Genomic DNA, 19,912 nt, shown 5'->3' with positions numbered 1-19,912 from the left:
TTCTTTTCCAAAACATGAGATAGCTCTTTCCCCATGTTACTTATAGGCATAAATACGGACTGCCTTCTCTCACCTTCTTTTTTGCGTTGATAGAGGATAACAGAAAAGCATGCTAAAACCAATCTGTTTTCCTTCAACTTAATCTCTTATTTTGTTTAAGATAAAACAAAATCCTTTATTTGTAACCAGATCTTTTAGAATGCCTGGCTCATTTTCATTTTGTGTCAAGTCACAATTTATTAAAAAGAAATAGGAAGATGATGATGCCAATGTTTGTTTATAAGTCCTTATTATTCAGCTGCCAAAACCACCCCAGGCGAGAACATTTCTGAAGCATGTGAACATACAGGTGTGCGTATCTTTACATACTGCTGTTGCATCGTTCTGGCTGTCGAGCATACTGAAATCACACTTGTGTGAGCCTACCCGGGACCAAAGCCTCAGATACAACCCCAGTCGGTCAGTGCCGTCGTTGGTGAATGAAAAGGTGCATGTGTTTCACATGCTTCTAACTCTTCAGTGTCTTTTAGGTCGGGCGGAGGACAAACAATGTCTACCACAGATTAAATAAAAACCCACTGCCCTATGTCATGTACGTGTTGTTGCTAATAAGTATCTTCTTGCTGTGGAAATTCTGTGGTTTGGGAATTTTATAAGATAGCCTTTTCAAGGCATTGGTAAGAAGAATACATTTTGTTGAGCTGAAAGAAATGAGTCAGATCATTAACTCATCCTCTGCGCATAGGGATGCTATTTTAGAGGTAAGTGAATTACTTCACCCCAAGGGTGTTGCTCACTAAAAATACATTAATTGCCTTAAGGATTTGCCTGAACATGGTTCATTTGAAATGATTTAACAATGAAATCCAGAGATTTGGCTACTTTCCTGGCAGGATTCGGACTAGACGTGAAAACTGACATTTAAAATAATATGGGGGAAAATATAGAGCCACTTGAATGCTTATCACTTTATTACTGTAATCATAAATGGTAATGATGTGAATTAGTCCTTGCCATTGATTTGTGTGTTTAAATTAGTCCTTTATTATGCCTTTTCTGTCTTTTATTCTGTTGCTCACCCTTTGGAGAAATGTCATGATAATTAGCACATGGTTGTGTTGCATGAAGTATCTTGTACCACCTTCCTGAGTGTATGTACATGTATTCATTTACTGTGCCTCTGCTCATGGTTTTCTATTCAACTTTTCTGATGGATAGCATTGAAAAGTTTTTGCTGATTTTCAAGGCAGTCTTTCAGCTTATCCTCTGTCAAAGTCAGTCGCTGCTCCAAGATCGAAACAGTCTGCAAGAGGAGAACAAAATGATCAGTGCCTGGCGACCTGCGGGTGGGGCTCATGACAAAAATCTTTGCCTAGGAGATCTTTATTAGAACTTGAATGCCTATTCTTTTGCCAGGAAGTTGGCTTGAAAATGAGCCAGAACTTGCCTGCTTCTGGTCCCTACCACAGGACAAAGCACTATCAAGCAATCTGAAGGAAAGAAAACAACTGATGCCTTTGAGGAGTAAAAGATCAGGCCTCTGTAGGCATTCTTACATCTAATCTTCTAAAGCATCACTGCCAGGAAGAGGCCACATGAAGGGTTCTAAGTGGTGCCACAAGCTACACGGGAGTGTGGAGGGTAGGGGTGGAATGCCACATGCCCAGCCCAGGTGCTACTTAATGTCATCACTGGTCACTCTGTCACAATCAATCCATGATGGGTATATCTACACCACCCCAGACAGCTGGATACCCAGTTTCCTTTGAAAATACCACAATGATTGCCACCAGTTCCCACACCCAGAAAACAACAAGAGTACCTCACAGGGTTTTAGGAAGACCGAATGAAATAATGCATGCAAAATGCTTTCACTAGTGCCAGCACATAGGACTTGATGAATCTTAGCTATCCTAACTCCCATGGCTAATAAATGAGCATATAACCATACACACACACACACACAAATGACAACTTAAATTCAGGAAATCTGATTTTTTGTGATATTGACTACTGGATCTCCAGTCTTTTATATTCTTTTTAAAAAATTTTTTTATAAAACAGATTTAGGAAGCTGCACAGAACATGTGTTGCTTAATGAATTATCATGAGAAAAACGCCCTATAACTAGCACTCCGGTTGAGAACTGAAATCTGCCAGCCACCCTGGAGTGCCTCCCATGTGCCTATCAGAACCACCACCCCTGCCCTCCCACATAATAGCTGCTATCCCGACCAACAGAGTAATTGCTTTCTTGCATTTCTTTCTGGTTTTATCTTTCAGGTATATATCCGTAGACACTATAATTTTGTCTTATTCATTTTCAGGACTTGAAATATCATTTATAGTCTCTTTTAATCGCAGGTCCCCATCCTCTCCGTTTCATTTCTTTACACTTTGTTGACAGGCTCAGGCTATTTGACCTGCAGAGTTTCCACCGATCTGGATTTTAGGGATGGCACCCTCAGGGGGCAGGTCAATACACGTTTCTCTCTGTATTTCCCGTAAATTGGCAGCTGGATTCAAAGGCTTGAGGAGACTGATTAGATCCCTTGGTAAGAGTACAGGTGGTGGTCTACTGTCCCATTAGAAGTAGCTTAATAAGATTTTGTTGTTTCTCTTCTCATGATGTTAGTTAGTAACTACTTCCTGTCTAGATCTATTAATTCTTGAGCTTTGAAAATGAAGGTATAATTCTCTCATTAAAAAATTATCAGTTGGGATAGTATACAAATAAGAGACACCTCCCTCATCTACTATTTGGTTACTCAGTGGTAAAGTTCATAGAGGAAAGGCAGAAAAAAGGCTTGGTTATTTAACAGTCAACAAGTTTCACGATAATGAATCCATTTCCTATCATTCTCCCAAGGTAACCATATTTATAAAATGTCATTATTTAATAGCTTTTGCTTTTATATTCCATAGTATAGATTATGTACTAATTAAAAATAATAGTGATGCTGATAATATTTTCTACCATTTCTTGAGTACCTACTGGGGACCAAGCATTTTGCCTGATACTTCACATACATCATTGTAATTACACATGCTAAAGTCTGGTAAAGATACAAATATTGTCAACACTTTTAACCCTGGTTAACTCCATTTACCTACCATCTAACATGTAATTTCATTTTAATTTATTAAATATATAGTTCAGTACAGTTATAACACTGCAACTGAGCTAGGAGATTCAGTTACCTGTAATTAAAGTAAATCAGAACAGGTTTATTTTACTTGCTACTTGCCCACAGATTCCCCGTTCCCATTTCGCAAGTGTGTTGTGCCTGCTTTTTACCTCTTCAATTGTTAAAGAAATCCAGCCTTCAAAATTAAAAATAAAAAATCATAGAGATGTTCAATAAAGTTTAAAGTGATTCATTAAACCTTGAGTCAGGTAAAAAGGAGAAATGGCCCGTGAAACTGAGAGAGTATAGAGAATGGAAAGATTAGTTTGGGAGAGGCTTAATAAGGACCCAAGATTGAATGAGATGGTGTAAGTGGGAAATCATGGCAATACGGGAAACACGCCAACTGAAACTAAGTTTGGCACATAGCTGAGAGGAAAACTGCCTTAAAGTCAAGAAATGTCTGATAAATACAGAGACCGTCACCTCCAGCACTATACTGCAAAGTGAAAACTGATGATTTTAATATGATTTTCACTCAAATCTTATGACGACTTCTCACATGGATCTTTCCCACAATCTGTCAGGAGCCCAAATCCATATATATGCCTCATCTCCAAAGGCCCAGAGATGTTATCTATGGGTAAAAATGATCACTTAATTAGTGGCTCTAAACCCTGGTGGTAAAAGCATATGGGGTGCTTACAAAACCAATCCCAGAGCAATGGAAATGAAATCTCTGGAGCTGAGAAATGGATATCGGTATACTCTTTAAGTGCCCTGGTGATTATATATATATAGCCAGGAAGGTACATTAACAGAATTAGGAGATTTCTATGCAAAAGCTACTTCAACTTGAAATAATTATTCTTGAAAGTAACTGACATCTCTCTAATTCACATTATAGCCTCCCTTTCTATATGACTTGTGCCAGTGTGTCTGCTCTGACAAATATTAACATCCTCAATCTATATCAAAGAGGAACAGTAAGACTTCTTCAGAGAAAACACTGAATTAGCAGAGCTAGAAGGGAAACCTCGAGTGTATCCATTTCAAAGCACCACTTTTCTTAAATGAGATATACATCTTTTGACCAAGAGTTGGAAGATCTTTCATATAAGATCCATGATATTCCTTCTTTGCAAAGGTAAGTTGGCATCAAAGGACTAGGTAATATTCTAAAATGGGAATGTGAAGACTATCACCTCCAAAATACAGCATCAATGTAAGAGGCTTTGGAATGAAGGAAGTTATATATATATTGGACAGTGAAAAATTCTTCAGAATGAATAACTATAAATACTGCCAATATTCATTTTAACCAGAAGTGGTTAATCCCAATACATTTTTCTTATGGCCCTAAATATTTCTCAATAATGTCCTAATCTGAACACATTACATAAAAAATTCTTAGGGCAAAACATTACTACCCAAAATGAAATACATTTACAGCATGGAGCACCATCACTGTTCTTCATAGACTCCATTGTCCCTTCTGGCCCCTGAAGCCCAGATATAATGCCGTGTGTGTGTGTGTGTGTGTGTGTGTGTGTGTGTGTGTGTGTGTGCGCGGCGCGCATGGGCTCTGATCTTATCCCACATAAACTTGCTAGAGCAGTTCGGCAGAACATGCCTGGCTACACTGATTGTCACCCTGAACTTACCTTTCTAAGGAAGAAAAATTTCCCCTGCTCTGCTAGTTCTGCAACCTGTGGCAACCAGGAGTGTTTCATATCTCTTACCACCAAGTACAAAGTATGCCAACCCACCTGTGTCAGAACATTGAGCTGTTCCATAATATGCTCTAAAGCGTCAGTCACAGCGAGCGGTATGCTTCTTTGGCTCTGAGAACGGAGGTTGCTAATGTCTTCATTTTTCTTTTTCAAGGTTGTTGGTGAACAATCTGACGACATTAAAGAAGGGTTCAAGAAATAGCCACAGATTTCTTCACCCTTGTCTGGTAGCGTTCTAATAGTGGTTTCTGTTGCCTTTGACATCATAGAAAAGACAGGAAGAATTATATTTTCCACACTTAAGATGATATATATAAAAGTTTTAATATTCCTCACTAAATGACTAGCTTTCATTTAATTGTTTACCCTCAACTATAGCAAATTATAGGAACTACAATTGTAAGAAGGAAATGAAGCTAACAATGAATAGAAAAAATTCACAATATTCCTTAATTTTTTTTAATGAAATATGTGTTGTATGTATCTGTCTGAGGGGTCAGGTATTCTACCATTAAAAGGATTGTTGATGCAGTCTACTTCTTAATTTAAAAACAAATATCACCTCTATTAAAATGACTATTATAAAAAGATGGAAAATAATAAGTGTGGGTGAGGATGTGGAGAAAGTGAAACCCTCATGCATTGCTATAGGCATATAAAATGATGAAGCCAACGGTTTGGCTATTGTTCAAAAAGTTAGACACAGAATTACCATATGATGCAGCAGTTCCAATCCTAAGTATATATATCCAGAAAAACTGAAAGCAGGAAATTGAACAGACTCTTGCACACCATTGCTCATTGCGGTATTATTCACAAGTGCCCAAAGGTGGAAACAACCCATGTATCCATCAACAGATAAACGTATAAACAAAATGTGGTATATACATACAGTGAAATATTATTTAGCCATAAAAATAAATGGGATTCTGAATAATGCTACAAAATGGATGAATCTTGAATTATGCTAATTGAAATAGGCCAGACACAAAATAAAATATGATTCTACTAATATGAGGTATATAGAATAGTTAAATTCATAAAGACAGGAAGTGGAATAGAGGTTACTATTGGCTGAAGGGAAAAGAATGCATGTTTATTTTTTGATGGGTGCAGAGTTTCTGTTTGGAATAAAAAAGTTCTCAAAATAAACAGTGTTGATGTTTACACAACACTGTGAATACTTAATGCAGTGAATTGTACCCTTAAAAATGGTTAAGATGACACATTTTATGTTATGTGAATATATTTAACAAAAGAAGTGCAAGATTTGTACACTGAAAACTACAAACTATCACTGAAAGAAAACAAGATCTAAATAAATGGGAAGATATCACATACCCATTGTTCATGGACCAGAAGACTTAACATTGTTAAGATGGCAATACTCCCTCCCCAAATTGATATACACAGAGTCAGTGCAATCCCTGTCAAAGTCCCAGTAGCTTTTTTGCAGAAATTGGCAAGCTCATCTTAAAATTCATATGGGAATGCAAGGAACCCAGAATAGTCAAAATAATATTAAAGAACAAAATTGGAGGACTAATGCTTCTCAGTTTTAAAATTTACTACAAAGCTATAGTGATCAAGACAGTGTGGCATTGACATAAAGATACACATATCAGTGGAATAGAATTCAGAGTCCAGAAATAAACCCTTCCATTTATGGTCAGTTGATTTTTGACAAAGTTGCCATGACAATTTAGTGGGGAAAGAATAGTTCTACCACAAATGGTGCTGGGAAAATTAGATATCCAAATCCCAAAAAATGGATTTGAGCTCCTACCTCATGCTACATATAAAATTAACTCAAAATGGATCATCAGCTTTAAAAGAAGAACTAAGACTATAAAACTCTAAGAAGAAAACATAGGAATAAATTTTCCTGACCTTGGATTAGACAGAGGTTTCTAGATATAATACCGAAAGTATTAATGACTGCCTAAATAAATTACTTTATAAAAATTAAAAGCTTTTGTGCTTCAAAAGATACCATCAAGGAAGGAAAAGAAAAAAAAGCCCCACAGAATGAGAAAATATTTGCAAATCATATTTTTGATCATTTGTATGGAAAACAAAGAATTCGTAAACTCAAAAATAAAAAGACAAGTAATCCAATTAAAAAATGATAATCGAAGGATTTAAAGTCATTTTTCCAAAAAAGATACAGCAATGGACAAAAAGCACATAAAAAGATATTCCACACCATTAACCATCAGGCAATATGAAACAAAACCACAATGAGATACCACCTCACATCCACTAGGATAAATAAAAAAAGAACATAACAAGTGTTAGCAAAGATACAGAGGAACTGGAACCTTCATGCAGTGCTCATGAGATTATAAAATGGTGCAGTTAGTTTGGAAAACAGTTTGGTAGTTCTTCAAAATGTTAAACACAGACTTACCATTATGACCCAGCAATTCCACTCCTCAGTATATACCCAAGAGAAATGAAAACACACATCCATGCAAAACTTGTGCACGAATGTCACAGTAGCAGTACTAATAAGAGCCAAGAAACAGGACATGACCCATATGTCCAGCTGCTGTGACAATGAAGACATAAACAAAAGTGGCCTATCCTTACAATTGATGCTATTTGTCCACAAAAAGGACTGAAGTAAGGATACATGCTACATCACAGATGAACCCTGAAAACTTTTGATTGAGCTAAGGACACTCTATACAAAGGCCACATATTGTGTGATTCAACAGATGTGAAATGGTCAGAATAGACAAATAAATGAAGAAAGACTGAGATTGGTGGCTGCCAGGGGCTGGGAAGTGGGAAGAATGAGGAGAGATTGGTATTGGGTATAAAGATGATGAAAATATTCTAAAAATCTTTTTAAAGTGATGAAATACTCCAAAATTAGATGGTGGTGACAGTTGCACAACTTCGTAAATATACTAAAAACCACTGAACTGTATACTTTAAAAGGGTGAATTCTAAAGTATGTGAATGACATCTCATTATAGCTATTATGAAAACAAACAAAAACCCAAATCTACACATCACAGGAGACTATTTTTTTTTTTATATCAGTGTGACATTTCTGGCTGTCACCTGGGACATATGCATCCCTGACAGAGGTTACCTTAAACATGGGAAGGATGCTGCTGCTGCTAACAATGACAATTAGCATTTGTAGAGTTTACTGTGTAGCTGGCACTGTTTCAAGTATTTTACATGTATTACTTGATTAAATCTTCACAATAATCCTTTCAGGTAGGTTCTACTATGATGCCCATCTTACAAATGAAAAGAAACAGAAATACAGAGAGATTGAATAACTTCCCCAAGGCCACGCAGGTAGGAAAGATGTATGAAACATAACCAATCACAAATCTAAGAGATGCCAAAGCACCCTGGGATCAAAGCCACTGTTCTCCAAGATCCTCCCAACCATTTTTTTAGAAGATAAAAACTTTCAAACTTCCCTCTGTCTTAACCATTTGTTGAAAATAATTAAAATAAACTCAAAATTCACCATTCACAATTCAAGCATATATTTAGCACGTGTATAAAACACATCTTAGTAATCCTACTTAGCCAAGTGTACCTGCTCAGGGTCTTTTTGTTTGCTCACTCAGCAAATCTTTCTGGAGTTCCCCTCTGCGCCAGGCACTGTTCTAAGTGGTGAGGGCTCAGCGGCAGGTAGGGGACCCTCCTCTGAAGCTTACGGTGCCCTCAGTCATTTGGTGGCTTACCTCTTCTACTCTTCTCCCTCAGAAACTTATAAACTAATGCCTAGCAGGCTATATTTATTTTCAAAAGCCACCCTGGTCTCTGAGCAGATATGCTCTGTACTCCCATGTTTTCTACCTTTGAGATGTGCCTGACAATGCTAGAGTGTGAATCTGAGTGGGAATGCCTTTTTAAGGTATGAAGCACTCATTAAAATCCACACCCCCCAACAATCCCATGACTATCCCTTTGAATTACTCACTCCAGCTGAGGAAGAAAAACTAAAATTGTCCTTCAAATGTCCAGAAGCAAAATTCCTAGCCATCACAGATTATGGGAAAACAAGTCAACATAAAGGATTTTTAATGCTACTCGTTAGCTGTGACCCACCCATCCATGCTCCGAGCTGAGGAGCTGGGGAAACAACACACAGAACTTATCTACCCGGGTCCCCAGCTACTAGCTGGAGGTGAAGACCAAAATGAAAGCCACGCAAAGATGGGTATAGCATACACAAGGCTTTACTAAGAAGTAACACAGCGTGTGGTCCTGATCTAGGCAACCACCTCACTGACTGGGGACAGGGTATTGATGGCCACACACAACCCTCCTCTCCCCGAGTAAATAATTCCTGCTCAGAGCACAGACTTTGTTTTTGAGCATTGCTTCTGCTCGGCTTACAAGGGCCTTCTTTGCCCTTCTAGCATGGCAAAACCCTTTTTGATCTCTACATTTCAGCTTAACTGCCACGTCTTCAGAAAAGTGGTCCCTGACCACCGCAGCGAAGCGGGATCCATCCTCTTACGTGGTATCTCGATGTTTTCCCCCATAACTGATCAGAGTCTGCATCTATATATTTTTTCCCTGTCTACTGTCTGTCTCCCTCACTAGACTGTGCTATGCCCACTCTTCTCATCACTGTATCCCCTGGAATTAGCAGGGACATTAATATTCTTGTATTATCTGAAGTACTAAAATGCAGATTTTATTACTGTTCTCATAGATGGAAACCAAATTCTTTATAACCAGGACAGTCTTTTTGACACAGTTTAGAACACACCTAAGTATGTACACACATGGCCACAGACCTCACTAGTCATATTGTAGTAACGGTTCCAGCCACTCATGGGACAAGGCATCAACTTAATTAACAAATCAGTCTTTGAATTCTGGGGGTTTGCAGTCAGGGTGGTTAGTGAAGAAAGGGAGATAGCAATAGGCCAAGAAAACATTTAAGACCATAGACAGTCCAAGCAGTAAAAGATCTCAATACAACCTTAATGGTTTTATTTGGGACCAGCAACAAATACATTCCTATCACATGACTCATGGAGATGAATAAAAAAGGGAGAAGAACATGGGAAGGAGCGAGAAAATGCACTACTTTTCCAATCCACATTAGTCAACCTACATCTCTTGTTCTTTCCCAAAGGTGTTAGGACCTAGACACTAACAAATTCTTTTCCACCAACCAACCCTACCTTTGCATCCTATTTGTATAGGGAGAGTGAGATGCTCAGCTTGAGGAAGTTTCAATGCACTCACCCGTAAAATTACAAAAAAAAAAAGACTGAGAAGGGAAAAAATACATTTCACAGTCAGGGCTATTAGAAAGTCCAGCAAATGTGGCTGCAGTACCTGCTGCTCCCACTACACTGAGGTTCCCTCCTGTTCCAAGGTTCTCATACTCATTTCTTGAGTAAATGCTTACTGAGCAACCGACATGCTAAGCATTTACCAATGTTAAATGTGAGTACTATGCGATGCCTGAGCTCAGGAATTCTCTGTTGAGGTGTGAAAATTAACACAGAGCAAGGCCTAGGTCCCCCTCAGTGCCTGACATGTCACTGAACAAGAAACAGAGTAGTCAAATGACTGAAAGACTGCAAGGAGGAACAAACGCTTTGGTAGCTCATAAAAGAAAGAAATCACACCATGTTCCCTTTCTCTTATTTCTCTTGCTGACACTTCAAGAACAGTGAGGTGACAAGAATTCATTCAGTGGTTCATTCAACAAATGAAGACCTCTTCCAGTAGGCATTAAAGCTACAGCAAACAAGTGAGATGCGGTACCTTCCTTTATGAAGCTCACGGTTCTCTAAGGAACCACTTCACCCAGAAGGGTGGCCTTCGGTTCTCCTAACCACCCCTTCAGTTCTCCTTGGACAAGCCAGTGGTTGCCATCTCCAGATGGCCTCACGAAGTGCAAGAATGAATCTGAGTGGCTGAGAAATCCTTTTTTCTACACGTTAAAAGGCTCCACTTCCCATCTGAACATATAAAATAGAGTAAAAGAGAGCTGACTGATGCAGACAACTTAGTTCTGAGAGTCAGATATAAAACCTGCCACATTCTGGGGACAAATGACTCTTAACAGGTTGTTTAGATACCATGGTTAATTTGAATGCTCAGTTTTTCACTTGTCACTTACATTTGAGAAAGAATTCTTTTAACCTATCAACAGAAAGTGAAAATTGTGCATTTGCAAACAAATTTTATTAGGAAATTAGCCATTCAACAATGTAATTAAGGTCCACACATTCAAACTATTATAATTACATAATTAAAAATGGAACATTCAAAATACTGTGGTGCAAAGTTCATACATTATATTTATACCCTTTTTTTTCTCTCCTCCTTTTACCACTCTATCCACCCACCCCTGCCTGGGCTAGTAAGTCAGAATTAATCCCTGGTACCACTACACTCTCAGAAGTCTTTGTTTGTGCCATTAGTAGAGCATTTATGCCTTCTTGTTATAATTGTGTTCCTATGTCTCTATCCCTGACTAGATTATGCGGGATACACTCTTGAGGGCAGAAGTCACCTCGCATAGTACATGAGACACAGAGCTCAACATTGTTGAACTGATTTCAGTTGACTGCATCAGTTGAGGCATCCACACGATATAAATATTAACAATTTGATAGTATATGGAGAAAAGCAAAAACCCAAGGGTAAGCCAATAGCACTCTCTGCTAAAAATTATAATCTTAAATGCCTTCTCAGAGGCAGAACAAGGGAGCAAGGCAAGAGTTTATCACTTCACTACGATCACCTGATTTTTATTCCCTAAAAGCTTATTTCATGGTTTCTGGTGGAACAGAATAAGTAAGGGTTTCTCTGACAAATGTGAATGCAAAAATAGCCATTTCACATGCAAAGATAATTAGTGAACTTCACAAATTATCTTTAATACATGGGTTAAAAGAAGTCAGTTCGGCTTATAACTAACATTTCTAGTCTTGGTTTAATTCTTGGTAAGTGGAGAACAAAAGTGGAGAGCAGACAAAGGTCAGAAAGGTCTATCCAAAAGTGGCCTTGACCCCTCCAGCTAAAGTGAGTTTCCCATCACTGAAGGGTCTAAAATATAGACGTGTGATGGTCCTTTATTAGGGATAATGTGAGAAGACACGAACATCAGCTCAGGAAATTCAACCGAATACCCTTTAAAGTCCTTTCCATTCCTGACATTCTGAGATTTTTAAATAATTACACACACACACATACACACACACAATGCCTGTGTGAAATAGACTAGGATAACAAAACACACCTTTTGCCTGGACAAAATTAAAAGCAAATATTACTTTTCAAAGAAAGATTGGATTATTTATTTTCAATGATAACATTTAGAGCAAGGATTAGAAACCTTAATCTCTTTATGGGATCTAAAATAATACAGACATACCATTCATTCAAAACAAAATTACTTTACTTAGCAGTTTCATGCCAGGAAAATTTTAGGTGCTGGAAATACAGAAGTGTATCCGTTTCCTACTGCTGTGGTAACATATTACAAGTTTAGTGACTTCAAAGCAACGCAACTTGAAAAAAGTTCTGGAGGCCAGCAAAATAGGTTTAATGGGGCCCAAATCAAGGTGCTGGCAGAGCTGGGTTTTCTCTGGAGGCTCCATGGGAGCATCTGCTCCTTGCCTTTTCCAGCTTCCAGAGGCTGCCCACATTCCTTGGCTCAGAGCCTCATCACCCCAACTGCTTCCACGTTTTATGTCCTCTAATTTCCAAGCCTCCCTCTTTCCTTTATAAGGATCCTGTGACTACGCTGGGCCCACTCGGATAATCCAGGATAATCTCCCCAGCCAAGATCCTTAACTTTATCACCTTTGCAAAGTCTATTTTGCCACATAAAGAAACCTACTGACAAATTTTGGGGATGAGGACATGGACTTCTTTTTGGGGTAATTATTCTGACTACTAAAAGGAATGAATAAACAAAAGAGACCCAGAGATCCTACTGACATGGGTTATGCTCAAGTGGGTTGAGTAGGGAAACAGATAAGTGATGTAATGTTGTGTAGTTACAAGGATTATAAAGAAAAATAAGGCTGAGTAAACTGCTACATTACAGTGTAGCTCCATTAATGATACATTTTTTTTAATGGGGGGGTGCCTAGAGAATAAATTTAGTACATTTAAGTTTGAGATACCTATTAGACTTCCAAGGGAAAAGCCATGAATGCAGTTGGAAATATAAGCTCCTAGATTTCTGCAGAGGGGTTGTGGAGAGTTACCAGAATATACACATTTACCAGTTTTATGAAGGACACAAAGGAACAGCCAGATGAGGAGGTATGTAGGGCAAGGCCTGGGAAGACTCCAAAGTGGTGGAGCTCCTGCTCCCTTGGAGTTGGGGTGCTCTGTATATAATTATTGACCACGGGTCTAGGGCCACTCAGGGAGCTGTCAAACGAAAGAGTGGCAAAGACCTCAGAAGGCAGGAAGAGCAGCAGCAGAGGTGATGGGTGGCCTGTGAGGTAGGAGGGGGAGGGGCCAGGAGGCCAAGCGAGCAAAGAGTTTCAAGGAGAAAGGAGTGAGCACCAGACAGACTGCTGCAGAAACGCTGACTTAGATCTGTCACTGGGACTTTGACACGAGTGGAATGTTGGTGACAAATGCTTAACTGGAGTGCATTCGGAAGAGTGGAAAACTGAATACAGGCAACTCTTTGGGGGAGTTTGCTATAAAGGGGAGCAGAGGATTGTGACAGGAGCTGAAAAGGGTTATGAGGGGTCAAATAAAGTTTCCCATTTTAAAGACGGGAAATATATTACAAATGTGCTGATGGAAAAGAACAAGTAGAAAGAGAGCACTGATGTCATAGGACAGTGAGGGGACAACCACTTGGCAAAGGGTTGACTCGGCAGGACTGAATGCGCCCGGCACGCTGTGCAAATGAGTGCAGGTGCGATCAGTCAGCATGGCTGTCTAGCCCAGTTCAGCTACTTGGGTATACGTGTCGAACAGGCAGAGAAACAGATTTAACGACATTGAGTTTTTGGGGGGATGGTACAACACGGGGAGAAAGGGGCAAGGGTCGCAATGATGGACTACAGCATCTGCACCAGGTAAAGGGACAGACAGACATAGGAGATGGGCAGTGAAAAGGCAGGAGGCTCAATGGATCGAAGGCCCTTCTGGATTGATGAATTATCAAAACTGGGAGACTAGAGGAAGTGGTGGCCGAAGAGTGGGAGGCTTTACACTGTTAATCATCAGCACAAAGGATTCAGTTACTGAGTTCATCTGAGAATCCTGATAGAGGATGGCTGTCTTTGAGAAGTGTTCATCTATCTTCGGTTTTTTTCCTTGAGATCAAAAGCCAGTGTTTGGCCAAGTGGATGAAACCGAAAAAGGAGCTACAGAGTCATGCATGCAGGGCTGTCACAGGACCTCAGCACAGGATTTGCTCTGTTATTTCTCAATTTCAAAAATTCTTAAGAAGAAAAGGCTGTTGATCCTGAAGGAGACAGCCATATCTCTTCTATCTTATTGTGTATTATGTATTCTTATAAAAACACACCCACCTGATCAAGCCTGATTGATTTAAAATAATTTCTAGGATAAAATCAGAGATTGTCAAGTGAAAGTTGTGTATCCCAAACCTAACTTGCTCAGAAAGCCTTCTGTTTGTCCCTTGGGAGAAATCATACATCTTTTTCTCAAAGAGGAGCCTTCAGGCTTTAGGGATATAGGTGTTTTACAGCGGGCTTTGATTTTTCTTCTTCAAATCAAATTGGAAACTTCATTTTTGTTAAAGACTTGAAAAACATAGCCCTAAGCAGCTATCAACTAGAATATCTGAATGATTAATTCAGTCCTCTTGGAAAAGACAGCTGAGGCCACAAATCTACTATCTCTTTGCTTTTAATCTTTATTCTCATCTCTAGAGAAGCTTATTAATTTTGAAGCCATGAATGGGAAAGATACAACTAGGACACATAAAATCTGAACAAAAATCTCCTGTGTTGCACTTCTTACATGATTAGGCAAATACAAACTGTGAATTCCTTAGAGGAAGATCTGTCTCCTAATGTCCTATGCTGAGTCTAGGATAGTACACTGCACCAGACAAATGTTAATTAATGATAAACTACTAACCAGAAGTATCTGGGGAGGGGAGGTTGGTAGAGCAAGTAGCCAGTGAAATAGAAATAGTGATCTGTGTTCTGAGTTAATATTAAACTACAAATGTTACAGGTAATGTTATTCCCCATATTTTAGACAAATATAACACCAATAAGAGTTTTTGAAAATGCAAAAGGGATAACAGATGGCCATCTCTTCTCTTATAATGAATCCTGCTGTTATACCTCAAAGGGCTACATACTAAGGGGTTCATTCTTACTCTCTCTTTCATATAGAATTCATTGAGAAAATTTATGTAGAAGGTTGAAATGACTAGGGCAGAAATAAACCACTGTAGTTAAACTTACTTCACTCTTTGTTCAAAAAAGGTGTGTGTGTGTGTGAATCTAAATTCTGAGACATATTAAGAGCTTATATTATACAATGATATATTTTTTAAAAGATCATTTTATATTCAAGCACACAATACACTGTGGAAAAATGGAAGTTTGACTTCAAAGCTCCATATTTGGTTTCCTTTCACCCACATGTCTCAAAAGAGCCATCTGTTCATGTTTCAGGAAGCTACCCCTTCTTTGTGTGTCCAAAGCAATCAAGTGAAATTAATATGAGTGAAAAAGAAACGCAACCTCACCATAACACTAACATTTTTTAATCAATCAGAAATCCTTCTTTCTGTCTAATGAATAATAATAGGTGACTTTTTAGAAGGCCCAACTATGCTTTAAATAATTCAATGGAAATGCATAAAGAATAACAAAGCAACCCTCTCTTTCAGTGTAAGAGATAAAATGTACCCTCTTATGGTCTATCTCCCTTCTTTTCCCTCTTAAAGGATCCCATCTTACATATAGTGTCTATCATCCTAATCTATGATCCTTTACTTTTATCACATAGATCGACATCCCTAAACAATGGTATTGTTTTTGCATGTTTTAGAACTTCATATAAAATAGTATTATATTAGATACTTGTAGTATTTTCTGCTAATTTTAGATTCTGTTATTTTGGTTTGTCCATGGTAGTGTGGTTAAGTCTAGTTCAGTTATTTTTACTGCCAAATAGTATTCCATTGATTGGACTATTCCACAATTAATGTATCCTTTCTATTGTAAACTAGAAATGGATGCTACAGTGAGCATTCCTATAAAGGTCCCCTGTATACAGATAGGAGAGTTTCCCTAGAGTGCTCAAAGAGTTAAGTCATAGTTTTACCAGCTATTGTCCAAAATGGTGGTATCAACTCACTCTTCTCAGGAAGAGTCTCCTTTTTTTCCACAAAGTTAACAGTATTTGACTGTTAAACATTTAAATTTTAACAAAATTAAGGCCAGAAATGGTATCTCTCAGTTTTAACTTCATTGTGCATTTCCTTGATCACTGGTAACTTGAGCTTATTTTATGTATATATTGACCATTCTATATATTGCCAGTTTAAATCCTTTGTCCATTTTTTAAATTGGTTTAATTCTCTTTTCCCAATTTTGATTTGAGTTCTTGATATATTCTGGATACTAATACTTCATTGTTTATGTGTAATACACCTCCTGCTCTCTGCTTTGTCTTCACTTTTATATATGGGTTGTTTTCCTTTTTTACATAAGTTTTCATCTTAAATGTAGTCAAACTTATTAAATGCTTCCCTTATAATCTGTACATTTTATATTTTGTTTCAGCAATTCTTCCCTACTCAGAATACACAATATATTCTTCTGTTTTGTAAGTTTTTAAGTATTGTTTTTCACAATGAAACCTTTAACCCATCTGATACTGATTTTGTTTGTGGTTAAAAGAACATAATTTTATCTTTTTTCCATATAGCTGGTCGTCCCACCAACATTCGTTGAACAATTCATTTAGTGACTAATCCACCTTGAAGGGTCTGCAAAGCCACACCTTTCGTATACCAACCACCTGTATTTGTGTGGGTCTCTTTATGTGTTCTCCATCCTGGACTCTTTCACTCCCTGGAACAACCACTACACTTAGAGCTTAAATGAGTCTACAAACTTTGAATCTCTTCAAAATTGTCCTAGCTATTTTTGGTTCTTGGCTCTTCCATATAAATTTAAATCAAGTTTTTAGGTTTCATTAAAAATATTACTGTGATGTTTATTGGAATTGCCTTGAATTTGTCAGTATATTTGGGGAGAACTAACATCTTCACGACACTGACCCTCCCTATCTACAAACATGGTATTTAAAAAACATGCAATATTTTATAAATGTCATGTTATCCTCACATGGAGGCCACTTATATTCTCTGTATCATTTCAATTTTAGTGTATGTGCTGCAAAAGCAAACTTGCCAGCACCATGTTTTTAGTATCTTAACAATGTACAGATGGTCCCCGACTTAATAATTGTTTGATTTATGATTTTCAACTTCACAATGGCACAAAAGTGATACACTGTATTTCAGATTTGAATTTAGATCTTTTCCTGGGCTGGCAGTATGCAGTACAATGCTCTCCTGTGATGCTGGGCAATGGCGAGCGCGTAGCTCCCAGTCAGCCGTGTCATCATGAAGGTAAATAATCGATACACTTACAGCCATTCTGCACCCATCCAACCATTCTGTTTTTCACTTTCAGTAGAGTATTCTATACATTACATGAGATATTCAGCACTTCATTATAAGATAGGTTTTGTGTCAGATGATTTTGCCCAACTGTGGGCTAATACAAATGTTCTGAGCACATTTAAGGTAGGCAAGGCTAAGCTATGATGTTCAGCAGGTTAGGTGTAGTAGATGCATTTTCAATTTAAGATACGTTCAACTTGCGATGGGTTTACCAGGCCATAATCCCACTATAAGTCAAGGAGTATCTGTATATGGAAAGTCAGCCAAATCAACAAGTCAAAGTATATCCTCAAATAACTGTCTTGATTATTTTTATGAAACATAAACTCATCACAGAATCAGCAGCATTATTTAGACTACATTTTTGAAAAATTATTTCCTGAGCTTACTTATTTTCTGAGATAAATAATGCCATTTCTTGGCCTTTCTTACAAGTGTATTTTCTGTTCCTCAAAACTCTTAAAGTATCAACTTCAACAGAAGTGAACTGTGTGCTAAAAGTCATGAGATAATTCTTTTAAATTATACATACAAAATAAATTATGCTTTGCTCACTTGAATAAGACTTTAGTTTCCTTACTGTATTTGTTTAAATGCTATAAAGAGGTGATTTTAAGGCAAGAATTCATCCAATCATGTAACAAAGCTACATTCAGAAAACTGGCAAGCTTTACAGAACATCTTTTAGAGGGCAAATATTAATTTATTTATTGTTCTATTCACTGTCTAGCATAATGTGAACATTCTGGTACAATTAATGATAACTGTTATAATAACACTAATGTATATTCATAGTTAGCTATTGAGAACCACCCTTTACTTATTATTCATTAAATCACTCAAAAAAAAAAAAAAACCCAGAGTGAAAGCTTTCTTTCTATGTGAACCCAGTAAACACAGTGTATATTATATTTGTTGACTTTAATTTGCATTTGCAAAATACTGAAGTCTTCCCTCATATTCCCCAAATAGATGCAATTTGCCACTCTTTTAAATCTCTATAAAAATTCAATTTTGCTTTTAGGCAATTCTCAATATCTCCTTGCATTTCTCTTATTTGTGACACCATACAATGTTCTATGCTACCACATAAAATGGTGGCTATATGAATGGAACATCAAGTTACACAGATTTGGGTTTCAGTCCTATCTCTTCTGTGTATTAATTGTGTGACCTGGCCAAATTACTGGACCTCTCTAAGCCTCAGTTCCTTCATCTGTAAAATGGGGAAAATAATACTGGGCTACATTATAAGGTTTTTGTGAGAAGGAAAGTAGAGTTTCATACATAGATTGTATTAATTACCTATTATCATCAACATCATTATATTATGTCCTCTTACCACGCCACTAAAATTAAATTTGCACCTTTCCAGAAGGCAGAAACCATAGCTTACCTTCTTTCACATGGTTGACAACATGATGAGTAACCCCTACGTGTAAGGCACACACAAAATAATTCATAAAATTTGTTGAATTAATGATATTTATCTATTATATTCTATGTTTTTTCCCTCCTATCTATATGTCTCGTTTTTCAAATTAAGTAATAAGCTTTTAAGAGCCAGGACAGTTCAGTAAATAAGTGAAAGAACCATATAAATAAATATTAACTGAGTATCAAATAAATAAGTATATACATTTAATGAAAATCACTGCCCAACAAATCCTAAACAAAATATATTAGGACATGTTCAGGTATAGTTTGACAAAGAGAAAAAAGTCTCTGTTTTCAGGCAGCTGCCTGAAAATGTACTAATACTTTTTAAAGACATCTAGTAAACAGAGATCCAAAATTTATTTTAAAATTCTGGTCCCATCATTTTAATAGATGAAACGATTTCCTAATAATAATGCAGAAGCCAATGTACAATAAACATTTAAATCTTGAGTCTCATCTAAAATATTAAACCTCCTGGCAAAGATTACATAATTGGACATAGTTGAAAAATTATGGCATTAAATCTCAGGAAGAATAATTTGTGAGTAGAGTATCAGTAACAGATACTTCATTATAAACAACTGAAAATAAGATGCTTTCATAACAATGTACTGTTTGATAAATATACTGTATTTTTCTTTCATACATTTTGTCGCAAGGTGTGGGCATTTTCCTCCTTTCTTATTTTTCTGGTGGAAGACTGAGAAACCAAAGACAATAAAAATAATGACTCTATTTATAAAGAAAGATACTCTTTTCTTTTTTAACCAATTACCATGGGGGGAAATGGGTCCAGGAGAAATAACATTCAAATACTACCATAAAATTAAAAAATACTTCTCACAGATGCCATGAGTCAAAGAGAATATGAACTAAATTCTGTAACTTTGTAAAAAGAGGGGTTAAAATCATGATAATTTACACACACACACACACACACACACACA

General features: G+C 37.3%; 1 protein-coding gene and 1 pseudogene across 6 annotated transcripts in view; both read right to left on the bottom strand.

The window, feature by feature from the left end:
- Positions 1 to 211: 211 nt before the first annotated feature.
- Positions 212 to 19,912, bottom strand: part of POC1B (POC1 centriolar protein B) — an 81,923-nt gene continuing 62,222 nt past the window's right edge. For 5 of the 6 annotated variants that reach the window (XM_036890098.2, XM_036890097.2, XM_036890100.2 and 2 more), the window contains 2 exons: positions 4,898 to 5,116; positions 212 to 1,303 (listed from right to left, as the gene is read on the bottom strand). In XM_036890098.2, coding sequence (XP_036745993.1) covers positions 1,199 to 1,303; positions 4,898 to 5,116 — 324 coding nt within the window. In that variant the 3' untranslated portion in view covers positions 212 to 1,198. Of the gene's footprint in view, positions 1,304 to 4,897; positions 5,117 to 10,627; positions 10,825 to 19,912 lie in introns of those variants that run through there. The other variant, XR_005025778.2, reaches the window with a different exon arrangement.
- Positions 17,145 to 17,244, bottom strand: LOC118914850 (U6 spliceosomal RNA; annotated as a pseudogene).

The sequence above is a fragment of the Manis pentadactyla genome, chromosome 10 (genome assembly GCF_030020395.1).
Source record: "Manis pentadactyla isolate mManPen7 chromosome 10, mManPen7.hap1, whole genome shotgun sequence".
In the NCBI taxonomy this organism is placed as follows: domain Eukaryota; kingdom Metazoa; phylum Chordata; class Mammalia; order Pholidota; family Manidae; genus Manis; species Manis pentadactyla.
This window is presented reverse-complemented; position numbering and strand designations above follow the sequence as displayed.